General features: G+C 51.8%; 1 protein-coding gene across 1 annotated transcript in view; it reads right to left on the bottom strand.

Moving 5' to 3' along the window:
• Window positions 1-1,177: 1,177 nt before the first annotated feature.
• LOC311187911 (patr class I histocompatibility antigen, A-126 alpha chain-like) overlaps window positions 1,178-16,511 on the bottom strand; it is a gene marked incomplete at both ends in the record, with an annotated part of 254,100 nt that continues 238,766 nt past the window's right edge. Inside the window, one exon of the mRNA XM_084259687.1 lies at window positions 1,178-1,297. Within this exon, the coding sequence (XP_084115813.1) occupies window positions 1,178-1,297 (120 nt within the window). The remainder of the gene's footprint in view (window positions 1,298-16,511) is intronic.

Raw genomic sequence — 16,511 nt, 5'->3', positions numbered from 1 at the left:
CGTAAAATGAATTGTAATTTTAAAATACAACTATGGATGGGAAGAAGTAAACCCCTTTCTCCAACGTGCCATCCACTGAAGTTTATGTAGACAAGGTTAAGATGAGGGGGTCACAAGGAAAGGCTCTTCGATAAACAGTGCTGGGGACACTGGACAGCCACGTGCAAAAGAATGAAACTAGACCACTGTCTCCCACCTCACACAAAAATCAACTCAAAATGGATAACAGGATGGGACTTAAGACAAGAAACCATAAAATCCATGGAAGACAACAAGGACAGAACACCCATGACATACCAAAAAAAAAAATAATGTGCTCAGTCTTTGAAAAGTCAGCGTTGAGTCATTTCTCTCTCTCTTTTCTTTTTAAAGATTTATTTATACAAGAAGTAGGGTGCAGGCCAGATGTGGGGGAGGGTGAGAGGATTCAGCAGGGACAGAGTGGGGAACAGAACAGGCAGACTGACTGAAATCCACTGCTGAGGGGAGCAGCGGGCAAGACAGGACAGGTCTGCCGTGCCACTGCAGAGGGTGCGGACTGCTTCACAGCACTGCACTCAACTGCCTTCACCACCAGCGATGCCCTAATTTCTCATTTTTACAACCATTCCCTGCTTGCTGCTGTGCTTTCCTTCGTCACCTTCTTCACATAACTGTGGTCTCTTTCCTTCCAAGGAAGAATGCCCCTCCAATTCTACCCCACAATGTAAATTATTGTCCACAGTTGAAGTCAAAGAGGTGAACGTCTGCATGGTGAGGTGAGCCATTAATAAGTGGCCTTAAGATTTGAAGACATGAATATCACCATCATGAATGGAAACTGAATGGCTTCATCAACACTATCCACAGGGCCTCAGGGATCAAACCCCTGATCCACACTTACCTGCAACCTGAGTGTAGCTTCCTCCTTGTCTTCCTGTGGGAAGAATCATCATGTGAGACAAGGGAGGAGTCAGCCCTTGCAGTCTTTAAGGAATCTTCTAATCCTGGAATACTGTGACTAAAGACCCAGGTCAGGACTGGGAAAAATGAAGAAAGGAGGTGAGGGGGGACTGGACAAAATGCCCTCTGGGCAACACACATGCGTGGATGGTACTTCCCATTAACCAGGCAGGGCAAGTTCTCCCTGGGACATGAAAGCCCCCAGTGGACAAGATTCCCCCACTCCCTTCCCCACCTGAGCGCTTCTTCCTCCACATCACAGCTGCAGCCACTGCAGCTCCAGTGAGCAGAGCTCCAAGGAGAACCAGGCCAGCAGTGATGCCCACAGTGGGGATGGAAGGCTGAGGAGGGGGCACTGGAAGGGAAGGGAAGGGGAGACCCCAGTCCTTAGTCTGACCCTTAGAAGTTCTCAAAGGGCTCCTAATACTCCTGAGAATGGGCTCCGTGCCCAAGTCCCCCTAGTTACCCTATCTCAAGATAAGGGGCTCCAGCAGCCCCTCATGCTGAAGATACACATGTATCTCTGCTCCTCTCCAGAAGGCACCACCACAGCCGCCCACTTCCGGAAGTTTCCATCCGCCAAGCCTGGTCTCCACCAGCTCCATGTACGGGGCCAGGTCAGGGTAGAAGCCCAGGACCCAGAACCTCAGGGTGATGTCATGCTCAGAGATGGGGTACTGGGTCACACATGCCCTTTGGGGGTCTGAGCAAGAAGAATCGGACATTTTATGGTTGCTATTTCCTCTATGGTCACTGAAGCAGCCTCATGGCCATCCTCAGAATGGACAGGAAAACATGCTTGGAGGGAGGTAGCACAAACCCCAGAAACCAGCCTGGTCTGGGAGTCTGGGATAGTAGGTGAGAGCCCAGGGTGGGATGCAGGTCTCTAAACATTTTGTTGCTGACTTGGGTGGAGGGTGAGGACACAGGCGGGAGTGAGATCTCCAAAAATGCTCTCTGACCAAAAAACAAGATCTCAAGAGAGAAACTCATTGTTCCTACGATGGCTGCTGGTGAAAAGGGTCCTGTGCAGGGTGATTTCAGGGGTGGTCTCCCCTCTTTCTCAGGAGAAACTGGATTCCTTAAGTGTCCTTCAGAAACAATAGGACCCTCTGGGCCAGTCTCCATCCCAGAGCTTGAAAACTTGAGAGACAGTTCTCTTTCTGACCAGAAGGGGGCGCTTTTCTGACCATTCAGTTTTCCCTGTAGGGTGTGAGCCTCAGGGAGATCAAAAGCCCTGTAGCCCCTCTTACCACTGAGCTGCAGCGCCTCCTTCCCCATCTCCAGGAGACTTGGGATCCACTCCAAATACCTGCCCTCCGGGTTGTTCATTTCGTGCTTTACCCAAACTCCCTCCTCCACTATGGCAGGTGCCATAGCCTCTGGGAATCACTGCGACCCTGACTAGGGGCAAAGGTCTGGCGAATGGGAGCTGTGACCTGGCCCTGGGCAAGCATTGTTCACTGTCCTAGCTCTGGTTGTAGCAGCCATGCAGGTCCTCCAGGAGCCATTAGGGCAGCTTTGAACCTCTGTGCCTATTGTCTTTGGTTCTGTCTCCTAGTCCAGGTCCTCCTGCCCCACCTGCTCTGCCCTGGGCTGCAGCATCTCCACACTGTGACCTGGAGAGTTGCTGTCAAACCGCCTGAACTGTGCGTGGTCCATGTAGCCCACTGTGATGTACCGGGGCTCCTGGAGGCTGGGCTGGGAGGTCTTTATTTCTAAAAGCCTTAAAGAGTGGGAGCCTGGGGGCAGGAAGGGGTGAAAGTTGGGCTGAACCTCCTCCCTGCACTGGTCCTGAGTCCCAGGGAGATGGGGCATGAGGGGAGAACGTGTTCAGGAAGGGAGGAGGCTCGAGAGCTTGAAAAGGGGCATCAGGTGGAGAAGGAGAGGGACTCAGGGGGACAGAAGAGGGCGCTAGGGTGGGGGGACAGAAAGGGACTAGGATTGAGAGGAAGCGTGGGGGGACAGAGGAGCCTAAGGCAACAGCCTCCTCCAGAGAAGGCTTTTCCCTCCTCCCTGCTCTCACCAGCCCAGGTTTGGGCCACAGCCCTGGAGAGAAGCAGCAGGAGGAGGGTTGGGGACCCCATGACCAGCACTACTGGGGTCTGGGGAGCTCCTGACTCTAGGCTGGTGGGTGGAGACTTACCCGGGGGCCATGCTGATTGGCTTCCCTGGGAACCATCTAGGCACTGGGGACTGAGAACTGAGGAGGAGTCACAAGTGTCCAGGGCCCAGCACAGGTGGTGGAGACAGAAGGGAGGCTAAGGGGGCAGTGGGGTATCCCCAACAGTAACCTTCCTGCCCTAGACACAGTCCTGGGGCCTGGAACTATGAGAACCAGACTAGGGACCTGGGGCTTTGCTCTGGCCCCTCCTGTCCTCACCCAAAGCTTCCTCACCCTGTCTCCATGACCCAAGCACTGGGTCTGCGATTCTCAGTATTTTCCTTCCGGATCCGTGTCCAGTCTTACAAATTAGGGAGGACGCCAAGCATAATCTTGTTTAGGAGGTATCACTCCCCATACTTACCACACTGGGAATAAAGCGAGTTTGATCATGTAGTTGTTTCATTTAGAATAATAATAATAATCCAATGCCTGTTAATAGATAATCAATAACCAATGCCTGTTAAATAACTTCTTTTAATCAGGGCAATGGGAAGAGTGGATCTTTCACGTGTTTTATGTTTGCAGTTGTCTTTCTTGTCTGTCTCATTGTTTTTTCTTGTCTGTCTCATTAGAAGAGAGTAGGATTTTCATGTTTCCTTCTGCATTTAGCTGTGGTTCTGGTTGAAGTCTATGAAAAAATGTCTACAGCTCAGAATGGAGGTGTTGAAATTGTATGGGGAATATAAAAATAAAATTTATTATTAAAAAAAATGTCTACAGCCTCACACAAATATGTTGAAGTAGTGTTTTCACATTATCGTGAATATTCCACTTGGATACTAAATTAAATCTATACAGCTGGGGCCTCCCCTGTGGCACAGCGGTTGAGCGCTGGGTTGCGAATCTGCTCACGGCCTCTGCGGCGCCAGTTTGATCCCCGGCTGCTCCCCGCCACCGGAGGAGGGTCCCACATGGCACGCAGACCTCTCCTGCCACCCGCTGCTCCCCTCAGCAGTGTACTTCGATCCTTCTGCCTGCTCTGCTCCCCGCTCTGGCTCTGGTGAATTCTCTCACCCTCCCGCGCTTCTGACTGTACCCAGTGCATGTATAAACAAAACAAACAAACAAACAAATAAAAAAAAAAAATCTATACAGCTGGCATTTTCTCCCAGGTTATTTGCAAAGTCAAACCTGAAACAATATCATTAAATATTTCTTATTCAGTTACATTTCCATAGTTCTCTCTTGCATAAAACTAACTGCAGTTAGTTTTAATGTGTGATTTTTTTTAAAGTAATATATTGTTCCACAAATTATAAAGCTCTTCAATGTTCATTACACTGGAATCAAATTATTTTAAAAAATTTATTTTATTTTTCACCACAAATCCAAAAAGTAAAAGTAGTACTGGAAGTTGTCAAGTTAGTGATAGGACACAATTTTCCATGATTCTGTTTTTTTTCTGAGCACTTGCATTTGGTCAAGTTGAAGTTAGTCTCAGTTAGCAATTGTCAGTTGATTTTCTCAAAGGAGCACACACTCATTTTCAGGACAATGTCTGCTAATTAACCAGATCAAATAGCCACAGATTTTATCAATCATTCCTTCATGTGAAGATGGTATTGCCTACAAAAAAAGAAAAACAGTCTAATTCATCTCATGCAAATATTTTCCTTGGCACATGGTAGTTGGGGACGCAACAGGAGTGTTGTGTGTGCACTTGCGTGTCATCGCATCAGGTGCTGTAAAATGTGGATTTGAGGATGACAGAATAATGAAGATAATTTTTAATACTTCAACCAAGACACTTTGAAAGACACTGCCTTTGAGTTGTGTTTCTGAGGTAAGAAGTTGTGAAGAATAACTGCAGTTAGTAATATAAGCTCCATTTTTAGTAAGTTTTACCTCAGCAGATGTCAAAATAGTGAAAAAGCCAATGGTGTCTAAGTGACATTTAGAAAATAGTTTTGACCTCGTGGCTCCTATGACAGGCTCTGGGTGACTTCAAGGATTCCACAACCACACTTTGAGAAATGCTTTTCTCAGTGAACCAGGGAACATCTCCCAAGTGTTCTCTGCCTTTGCCTCCTCTTCACTTCCCAGCATCCCTCTCCCTGGCTGGCTCCTGCCTCCCCAAGCTGCCTCCCCTGCAGACACAATGGCAGCAGAGAGAGGACCCTGGAGACATGGAGCTTGCACTGTCATGAGAGATGGACACTGAGTAAAGGTGACAAAGACACGTGTAAACCTGACCTGAGCCAAGGGCTGGAGCGTGTTTATTATGAAATTAGAGCAGAAGGAGTGCTTCTATTATTTTAAATAATATCAAAAGATGTAAAAAAAAAAAAAACCAGGGCCTCCGTGGGGGCATAAGGTTTAAGTCTGAGTGCTATCACTTCTTACACCTGAGTTTGATTCCTGACCAGGGAGCAACCCACAGGGGCAGCAGACCTCTCCTGTCTCACCCACCACTCCCCTCAGCAGTGGATTTCAGTGGATCGGCCTATTCTGCTCCCTACTCTGTGTCTGGTGAATCCTCTCACCCTCTGTACCTCTGGCCTGTACCCCAGTTCTCGTATGCATAAATAAATTAAAAATGAATCTAAAAACAAAGAAACAAAAAATTACATGCAGCATCAAGTACAAGATCCATCTCAGACCCAGTAAATAGCAGAGGCTGGGGACCCAGTGGTGGTGTAAGTGAAACAAGACAATGGGGCACTCAGTCAGCAGGAGTCAGGCTTTGTCGTCAAATAAGTTTGATGTCAAACTAGAGAGGGTCAGTCCACCATCCAGTGCTGCCAGGCCAGGAAGTCTAGGCTGGTCTGCAGCCCCAGCCAGTAGTCAGGCACCACCTGGGAGACTCAAGGTATAGCTTAATCTAGTCCTTTGTTTAATTTCTCTATATCCATATCTAAGTGATGTTTTTGTCTTTCTCCTTTGGGCTTATTTCCATTAGCTCCATCCATGTTGCCCCAGATGGCATGAGTTTATATTTCTTGATGAGTAATATTCTATTATCAATGTACAACCCCTTCCACAGCCTGGCTACTGTAAATAGTGCTGCAGTGATCAGGGGGTGCCAATTTCCTTTGAAGTAGTGTAAGGTCCTCTGCTGGTGTGCTGGCACCTGCCACCCTAAAGGGAGCTGGAGTCTCTGAGAGCACCTGCTTACTCTGCACAGGGGATTCCAGGAGGTTAGAAGTTCTGCAAATAGAACTTTTTTCTATTTATATAAGCACTGGGTAAAGTCAGAAGCGGGGGAGGGTGAGAGAATTCACCAGAGCCAGAGCAGGGAGCAGAACAGGTAGAAGGACTGAAGTATATTGCTGAGGGGAGCAGTGGGTGGCAGAAGAGGTCCTTCGCACCATGTGGGACCCTCATCAGCGGCCAGGGATCGAGCCGGTGAACCGGCACTGCAGAGGCTGCGGGCAGCAGAGGCAGCAGCTTCACAGCCCAGCACTCAACTGCTGCACCACCAGCAGAGGCCCTCAAGGTGGTTGTTTCCAGACTGAAGTCTCTTGCAATTGTGCACACGGTTGAGAACCACGGTGATGAGTCCCCTACTGGGCACTATCCTTCCATCGGCTCTAGCCTGTAGGCCCCTATCGTATGGGTACTGTAATGCTCCAGCCCTTGGTTTTAGCTTTGGGGCTTTTGGTGGCTCTCTTGTCTTAGAGCCCGGGCAGGTGGGTGCCACTGCAGCCTATCCTGGCATCCCATCCTTATGCCCCATGAATACCCATTTCAGTTGGGATCCCAGCCGGTGTCAGAGACACCAAGTGTTAAAAGCTCTTTATGAGTTGCTGGACAACACCAACAACGAACAGCTCTTTCAGACATGAGGCCCGGAGCCTTTGCTCCTTTCCGGTGATGTCAGACTGAGGACTGGAGGCCCAGTCTCTGACAGAGGTCTTCATCCTCTCTTCCTCCCACAGAGGTTGGCTACTGGATGCTGCTTGTCTTCTTTCAGCTTCTGGCCCTCCTTTCTTGAGAGGCCAGGAACAGAGTCTTCCCCTTCTTTCTTTGGAGGTTGGAACAGAGCCCCTCAGCTCCCTCTAACCCTGGCTTATATCACTCTTCAGGGTGTCCCAACATCAAGTCTGGTTGGACTATTTTTCTTTTTTTGTGCAGAAGAACTGGGGTATTGGCCAGAGGTGTAGAGTGAGCAGAACAGGCAGACTGACTGAAACACACTGCTGAGGGGAGCAGCCGGCAAGGCAGGAGAGGTCTGCTATGCCCTGTGGGTCAGCACCCGGCCAGGGATCAAACTCAGGCAGCAGTGGTGATGGTGCCGAGACTTAACCTCTAGGCCACCAGGGAGGCCCTGGACCATCTTCATCCTTGGCTGACTGGACCACCTGATTGGTCCTGCCCATAACCCAGGAAGCATGCAGAAAAGGGCAGTTCTGAAGAGCAACTGCTACAACGGACTTGTGGTGGAGCAGCAGAGTGGAGACCACCGCTGCTGCTGGCTCCCGCCACCAAGTCATCTCCCAGATCTGCGCCCACAGATGCGGGGGACAGGCACGGACCCCTCTTCCTGAGGCAGGCACTGTGGGACTTTGCCACCTGCCCAGACCCCTTCCCTCACCGAAGCAGAACTGCTTTCTAGTGCACTCTGAAGTGAAGGATGCTGAGGCTCAGCCCTGTTCAGTGAAGCGCAACCCAGAGCCAATTCTGGAACCAGGATGTCTCCACATCTCCTCGTCTCACCCCTACTGGCTCATGCCTCCAGCAGGGAGGTGACCTGCAGTCCCGAGGAACCCACCACTCCATGTCAGAGCCTAGGGCACAGGTGGTCACGGACCTGGCAGGATTGCAGGGTCCTCAGTGCCCCCCAGCCCTGAGTTGGAGCCATCTCTGTCCCGGCCTAAGGACCTCCCTCCCGGAGGCCTCCGAGCCCTTCCCAGCTAGCGCAGGCCTTACCAGCTCCTTCAGCTCTGCCAGCTTCTCCCGTACCTAGCCGAGTTTCATGGCCAGCTCGCTCTTGGTGTGTTGCTCTGTTTGGAGGGAGCCGGTCACCTCCATACTCTGATGGGCCTGGATAGACAGAAGTAACAATGAGACGCCACCCAATACAGCTGGAGACCCAGAGCTCGGTGTCCCCTCCCACATCAGGAAGAGGTCATCCCCCAGGCCAGGGCACCCCAGGCACCTTACCTTCTTGCCAACCACTCTCTGGGCTCCGAATCTGATCATCTCCTGCACCCACCCTCTGCCCGGGACTCCCAGGTCACCCGCTCTCCACGGGGATGAACACTGCCCACCTCTACACATCAGTCTCAAAACCCACCCCTCCAGCCTCCAAACCCTTCAGAGCCAACTGCTCCCTCAGTTGCCACATCCCACCTTGCCGCCTAGCAAAGTGTCTGCTGCCAAGGGCCCATGGGAGATGGGTAAGTGTCCAGTTGATTTTTAAAAGACAGTGGGGGAGGATGTCCCAGCCACTCATCTCTGGTGAACCTCACGCACATGCAGTTCTGCTACAAAACTCACCTTAGTCCTTGCACCTGTAACAAAAGCCCCCTTTCTCCTAAGCCTGCATTTCCCATTCCTAAGCTAAAATGAATTCATCACTTTGGAAAATCAACTGCAGTGTGGACTGTTGGTTGTTGCGGGACATGACCAGAGGGCAAGCCCCGTGTTTGGGGCGGGGGTTTGAGGCTCTCCTAGTAGGACGGGCCCCTGAGCATTCACCCTGGAGGCTTGGAAGGCCCAAATCTCACACTCCTGCTCTGGAAGCTCTTCACAAATGACCTCTCACCCTTCACGGTGTATTGTATCTTCTCCAAGATGATAAAGATGTGCGGGAAGGAAAACAACGATCAACCAAGCAGGTGAAACAGCAGACATGGACACACCGAGGGTTAATGATGGCAACATAAAATCAGCCAGAGGCCAAGTACCTCAACCAGACAAGCCTCGGGCATGCACGCTGGGAGAGGCCAAGCCAGAGAGGGGGTCTCGGCACGGCCTCACCTTCCTCCTGTCCAATGGGGGGAGCGCTACCCCATTGGAGCGGTTAAGGTCGGACACAGCACCTGCAGAATGTCCTGCATCTACAGGAGGTGAAAAGAGAAAAACAAGGGCAAGGGGAGGAAGAGAAAAGCGACTTAGAGAAGACAAGAAGGTCAGAGAAGGAAAGAGAGAGCAGCTCTGGACGATGGATGATGGAGACATGGGTGACGGATCATAACATGGCCTGTGCCTTCTTTCCAAACGGCCACTCACCACCTCGCCCGAGGCAGAAAGCAACATGAACCAAGAGATGATCAAAGCTACCAAATCAGTCTGAAAGACACTGATCTGGCCCAACAACTTCATCTTCCAGTTGAGGAAACTGAGGCCTGAGAAGGACGTGACTTTCCCTGGGATCACCCAGCAAGCCGGTGGCAAAGACGGACTCCCACCTCAGAGGTCACCTAATCCCAAGCACCTGGGGCTCATCTTTGCCGCCCTAAAGGGAGAGGGTGTCCTCACTGACTGGCTTCCCCTTGAGGCTGGGGATGAGGGAAATTGCCAGAGCAAGAAGTCCATAGCGACGCCCTGTACTGAAGGCTCACTGCGCACCAGGCCCCACGCGAAGGGATGAACGCACAATCCTCTCACGGATGCTGCCTAGATTTAAGTAGAGCTGTAGCACCCTGACTCACAGGTGGACAAAGAGCTTAAACAGTGTTGCCCCAAATCAGATCCCCAGCAGTGCTATGGAAAGGCCGCACTCAGACCCAGGGTTCTTACCCACTTCTTTCATGCTCTTCACCTCTCACTGAGCTGCCCCTGGAGCACCCCTCTCCCAGCCTGGCTGAGCAAGACTTACATCTTCAGATGACTTACAACCACTTCCAGTGGTCTCTTGCAGGAGACCCCAAGATGTTTTTCCTTTGGTAGTCTCTCCACTGTGGAGAGGAAAAAGAGAGTTGAGGCTCACGAGAACGGCAAGCCACTGTACTCACACCCCACTTTACAAGTTAGATTTGCCATCTGACGTCATGCCACCAACATCTCCACCAGGTGCTGTGAGTAGTCCCCCCGTCCCATCCTCCCAATGACAGAAGAAATGGACTGATAACTTGGTTTAAAGAAAAAATGTTTAGGAATTTTCACTCAGTCTTCAGACTCGAACTTCTGGGATGCCATGACTCAGTAGCTGCCAGCAGGCAGCGCTGCTCAAGCTCCTGCACCAGTGGATGCTGATGGTAGGAGGCAGTGAGGGGACAGCCAGGGGCACAGCCAGGCCCATTTCAGAGCAATCTGTTACAATCTCACATATGTCTGCATACGTGCACTAACACAGAAGGCTTTTTTTTCTCAGGAGACTCAAGCAGAATTGATGCTTCAGTCGCCTGTTTATCCTGTGGCGAGCAGAGCAACCCATGTTGAGACGACTGGGGGAAGATTCCCAACTGGGAAGGTCAGTTTGCTGGGATCTGATCCACAGAGGGTAAACAGATCACTCCAAAGAGCACTGATTGGGGGGCACTCTGGCCCCAGGGTCATAAGGAATTAGAATGTGAGATGGAGGAGTCAGACAAAAATTGGAAAGTCTCCGTGGAGAAGTAGAAACCCCGCAGAAAACCAAACTAAACAGTTCTTCCCAGTGTCTCCCAGAGCAGTTGCCAGCGTTTCAAGTTTACTAGGGAAGCGTAGGCTTTGTAGGCGCTCAGTGTTTAAAGGTGGGGTACAGTACAGAGCAAGCGAGCCTGAACCCTCTCCCAGGGTCAGGTCTTGGGTCCCCTTCAAGTTGGTAATCTGCAGCCACAAGAGAAACCTGAAAGGGGGTTAGTCCTGGGGGCTGGGGCAACAAATCAAGCACCCAGCTCTTGATGTGACATAAGGATGGTTCCCAGGGATTGTGACGTAGCTACTTTCCACCCCTTGCCCCTCCACGCACATTCGCCGCTCCTCTTTGTCCTGGGCCAGCCCGTTTATGAGAACCCCTTCTCTAGGTGCTGCTCCCTCATTACTGCTCTCTGGTCTGGCAGAGAGCCAAGGGGGTGGCTCAGGCCTGGTTATGAGGGTCTTCTGCAGGGATGCGATAACGTGGGTGGAGAAGGAGTTGGTCAAAGGTGGTAGGAGACATTTCCTGAATGTGAGCCTGTGTGAATTTCAGGAGGCAAGGAGCAAAAAGAAAAAAAAAAGTAAAGTCATCATTAGTATTGGCCCCAAGAGTGGGAGGAGCCATGACACTATAGGATTTTGAAACCATGTCAGCAGGGAATTGGAGCCCCCAATTTCCCTTTCCATGTCTTTGCGTAGTTTCATGAAGGCTTCCACATTTTGTTCTACAATCTTTGATTCATTGATACAATAACAATATTCTTCCCTGAGGAACAGGCAGGTGCCCCCCTTGTTAGTCGTCAACAGGTCCAGAGCCCGCCGGTTTTGGAGCATGGCCTGTGCCAGGGAGGGGAGCTGTCTTTGTGATGATGCTAAAGACACAGAGGTTTTTTCTAAGGAGGGGTAGATACCTTTAACCGAAATGTTAGAAGTGCAGGAAAGAAAGCCGACAAGGGCATCAGTTGGATAGCAGGGGTAGCTGTGATTGGAGTCCCATAGGGGGACTGAGAGTTGGGGAGTCTGGCAAGCAGCATCTGTAATCTTGATCATAGTGGTATTGAGATGAATTGGAGCTGCTGCCAGTAGAGGCCTCTGAAGGGAAGCACAGAGGAAACAAGAAAGGTATTAGATCCAAAAGAGTTATGTAGGAATAGTATAGCGTTTTGTATTTTACGAATCCAGGTTGGGGGTGTCTCAGTCTTTTCTGATGATGTTAGCTGATTTTGTAGGACTTGCTCTGAATGGAGGATGTCCTGGGAGACTTGGACTGTGGCATTTTGTGTCGGGACATAGTCCCTTGAGATGGGAAAATGTTGCCACTGTGTAGGAATGCCAGCCCGTGTACCCTGTGGCTTGGACTCCCTGTACCCAGCGTAGGTCCCAAGGACCTGAAATAGTATAGTTAACTTGATTCGTATTGAAACCCGTATTATGACAGATGGAGAGAACATTCGGCCTTTGTCTGGAAGGTGCACTGCACATGACGGGCAAGGGCACCCCCCATATTCTTTGTAGGTATTCTTGCAATGATCTAAGGTTTGATGGTAAAAGAAAGAAAACATGGTGTTCATAGTGTTGTTCATTGATGAAAGAGTTAGGGTGAGAGTGATGGGTGCTGTGCATCCGGCCTGTGGGCATCCGCAGTACCCACCAAGTGGGTACTCTCCGTGGATCCTGAGACAAAGGTCTCCCTAACTTTGAATTTCCACACATAGGACACTGAGCTAGGGGAGATTTTGACAAGAAATGCGCATCCTAGTAGGACCCAGGTTACAACATACATACTGTTTGTCTTCGGGCGCACGTTTGACCCAAGAGAGATGGTGCCAGCAGGGGTCTCCCAGAGGTGTTACCGCTATAGGCGTGATGAGAATGACTGTGTGCGGACCAGTCCATGGAGGCTGCAGTGGCTTTGGCTGAAGCGGTTTGAGCAGAACTTTGTCTCCTGGATGCAGTGGTGGGGGAGGTCAGTTGAGGAGGTCGAGATTCGGGCAGGACTGGGTAAGTACCGGTCTGCGTGTTCCTGGAGCAGTTGCAGAGCTCTCAGGAGAGTTTAGTCAGGTGACCCTTGATTAGCCCATTGGCGCGCTCCACTTTCCCTGAGGATTGCTGGTGGTGGGGAATGTGAAGCTTCCAGGTGATACCCAGAGCTGCGGAGACCTGCTGAGTAATCTTTGAGATAAAAGCTGGACCATTGTCAGATAGGACAGACGTGGGGAGGCCAACGCATGGGATAATGTGGTTAAGAAGGGCCTCGGTTACCCCCTGAGCCGTTTCTCTAGCTGCGGGGAAGGGCTTGACCCAACCTGTTATTGTATCAACCCTTGTGAGCAGATATTTAACTTTTTTGTGAGTAGGAGGTGAGTAAAATCAACCTGCCTATCCTGTCCGGGTAAGTGTCCACGCAGCTGGTGAGCTGCAGAAGAAGGAGGTTGGCGAATTCCCCCTTGAGGTGATCCACGAGCACCTGTTTGACGATGGGAACACAGCTGCCAGACTTTTGCATTCAAGGAGGGGTGGAAGAGCAGACTCAGGATTTGGCGTTCATTAGGTTCTAAGTCGGAGAGATGGAGGGGACAGATAGAGAGAGAATAGGACCAGGATCTGCAGCAGAGTGAGTTGTGGGAGCCCTTGTTGCTGCATCAGCCCTGTTATTCCCTGTGGTCACGTAAGAATTGTCCGTGTGGTGTCCTTCACAGTGGATAATGGCGACTTCAGTTGGAAGCTGCAAGGCCGCTAGAAGCTTAAGGGCAAGTTTAACGCTCATGATGGGGGACCCCTGGGTGGAGAGGAACCCCCTTTCCTGCCAAATCGCAGCAAGACTGTGAGCCATAAGGAAGGCATATGTTGAATCCGTATAGATCGTGACTTTCTTATGGTTGCTGAGGGTCAGGGCCCCGGTAAGTGCTCTGAATTCTGCCTTTCAGGAGGTGGTTCCCCCGGGCAGCTTTCCTGCCTCGATGACCTGATCGAGGGTAACCATGGCCTAGGCAGCCCTCCGCTGACCTCGCGCACCTTCGCAAGAGCTGCAGTCTACAGACAGAGCCCAGTAGGCAGCTGACAAAGGGGAGTCGGCCAAACCCAGTCTGGAGGTTTGCATTTCGCCCAGGATTTCAGGGCATGAATGAGCGGCAGAAGGGGGGCCAGAGACAGAAGAGGGGCTGGGTTGAGAGAAGTTGACTGAGTGAGACTCGCCAGAGGGTTTTCGATAAAGAGCACGTGGAAGTCCTGTGAGTGGGCAGGAGGGAGAGTGGAGAGCGGGCGGGGAGACAGGAGGGCCTGAAGGCTGTGCGAGGAATGTGCTTGGACAGGTCCTCCCAGAGTAAGTTTGAGGGGTTCCCGGATGAGTAGAGCTGCCGCCGCCAGGGCTCTAAGGCAAGGTTGCCAGCCCCTGACGGTGGGATCCATCTGCTTGGAGAGATAAGCGACAGGACACAGGGCTGGGCCCAGAGGCTGGGAAAGGCCACCTGCCGCCATACCCCTATGTGCGTTCGTGCACAGGAGGAAAGGCTTTTCTGGGTCAGGAAGGCCAAGGACAGGTGCCCTAAGGAGGATATGTGTGAGTAAAAGGAAGGCCCTTCAGACCTCCCCGGGAGATTGGAGACGTCCTTCGAGGGAGGCTTTTGCTGTGTCGTACAGTGGCTTGGCTAGGAAAGCAAAATTAGGGATCCAGTGACGGAAGAATCCGACCAAACCTAGGAAGGAAAGGATTTGTTCTGCCGATTCAGGGGAGGGAAGGTCCCGGATGGCCTGTTTGTGGTCCACCGTCAGCTGTTTGGAGGAAGGAGTTAGTGGAAGACCCAGATAGACGGCTGTGGGAACTGAAAGTTGGGATTTGGACGGGGAGACACGGTATCCTTTTGAGCCCAGGAAGGTGAGGAGTTGTGCAGTGAGTTGCTGAGATTGTGGCAGAGAAGGTCTGCAGAGGAGGAGGCCAGCAACATATTAAAGGAGAGCCCAGAAAGGAGTTGGACTTACCTGCTACCTTGACTGTTACCCTGGGCTCCTTGAAGTTTATCGGGGTCGATGAGTCCGGGCCTCTTCAGTCCTCAGCTGCCAAACCGAAGACCGCCGGTGGCAAGAGTTGCAGGGGCTGGAAGGACTGGTCCACCGCAGCCAGGCATGGAGGGACAGTCACTTTTCCAGTGACCCTGGACGTTGCAGATGGGGCATGGTCCTGGCAGGTGTTGAGGCATTGTCTGGTCCAGTGGCCTTCTCGACCACATTTGAAGCAGGCTCCCAGCGGTGGTCGGTTGGGGGCCATGGGGCCCGTTGTCATCCTCTGTCGGCCGGCAGGAACTGCGGTGGTTGAAGGAACATGGCCTGGCAGTCTCAAGGCCCTACCAGGGCCTGAGCTTGAAGCCCAGCCTTCTGGAGACTACGGGGTTCCCTCTCTGCCCTGTCCTGTTCCTTCCGGTTTTTAAAAACTGTCAAGGCCATATTCAGCAGATCCTGGATAGGGGTTTGAGGACAGTCCTCAGCCTTCTTTAAAAAAAAAAAAAAAGGTTTATTTATTCATTTACACTAGAACAGGGGTCCAGGCCAGATATGTGGGAGGGTGAGAGGATTCACCAGAGACAGAGTGGGGAACAGATCAGGCCGACTGACGAAATACACTGCTGAAGGGAGTAGCGGGCGAGGCAGGAGAGGTCTGCTGTGCCATGTGGGACCCTTGCTGGCCGGCCGGCATGGAACCGGCACTGCAGAGGCCTCGGAGAGACTCACAGCGCGGCGCTTTGCCATCTGCGCCATCAGGGGAGTCCTCTCAAACTTTTTAAGCTTCTATTAATGTCAGGAGCTGACTGAGATATAAAATGGGTAGCCAGAACTGTTGCGCCTCCATTTGAGTCAGGGTCAAGCCTGGTATGGCGCTGGAACGTCTGCAGGGCCTTCCTTTTACTCACACATATCCTCCTTAGGGCACCTGTCCTTGGCCTTCCTGACCCAGAAAAGCCTTTCCTCCTGTGCACAGACGCACATAGGGGTATGGCGGCAGGTGGCCTTTCCCAGCCTCTGGGCCCAGCCCTGTGTCCTGTCGCTTATCTCTCCAAGCAGATGGATCCCACCGTCAGGGGCTGGCAACCTTGCCTTAGAGCCCTGGCGCCTCCGTCAGGCGACTAAGGAAGGCAGCAGGGTTTTCTGAGGCAGACTGGGTGATCTCCCTGAGCTTAGCAAAATTTACACTTTTGTGCACAGCCTCTTGGAGACCAGCTAGGAGACAGGTAATAAAATGGTCTTGGTGAGTCCTGCCCTGGGGGCCCTGCCTGTGTCAGTCTGGAAGCCCCACCCCAGCTCTGGGCTGGGAACTGCTGCAGAGCCTGGGGCCATGGTTGTGTCAGTCACAGGGACCTGATCTGCTTGGTCTTGGGCAGACCTAAAAACCTGCTCCCTTTTGTCAGAGGTCAGGGTGGAAGAGAGGATCACATGTAATCATGACAAGTAAGGTCACAGGCTTGGGTAAGACAAGGAAACTCTTTGGTGTAGGTGGTGGGATTGTTAGTGAAAGAGCCAAGAAGCTTTTCAGTCTGGGAGAGACCAGACAGAGAGGAAGGACCATGGACCCTAATTCCTCCTTCATTCCCCGCCACTTCCCTGAGAGGACCCAGAAGAGGACCACCCAGAACGGGTGTGGTGGATAGGAGGTGAAAAAAAGAGGGGAGGCCGGATTGGGGAGCTGGAGGAGGTGAAGACTGAGAATTTAGAGGATCAGAACGTTGAAGAGGGTCCAGAGAGGGGGAGAGTGAGAGGAGTCTCAAGACTTGGAGACTGTGGCAGGTTTTCAGGAGGGAGGGGCTGGAGGGGGGCTCGGGAGCACAAGAGAAAGCCAGCCTGGCCCTAAGGGATCTCTGACCATTTTCCATTGCGGTGACAGAACTCTTTAGGTCTGTAAGGATGGAGA

Source organism: Talpa europaea (genome assembly GCF_964194135.1).
Source record: "Talpa europaea genome assembly, contig: HAP1_SCAFFOLD_42, whole genome shotgun sequence".
Lineage (NCBI taxonomy): Eukaryota > Metazoa > Chordata > Mammalia > Eulipotyphla > Talpidae > Talpa > Talpa europaea.
The sequence above is the reverse complement of the archived record's forward strand: the minus strand, read 5'-3'. Positions and strand labels throughout refer to the sequence as shown.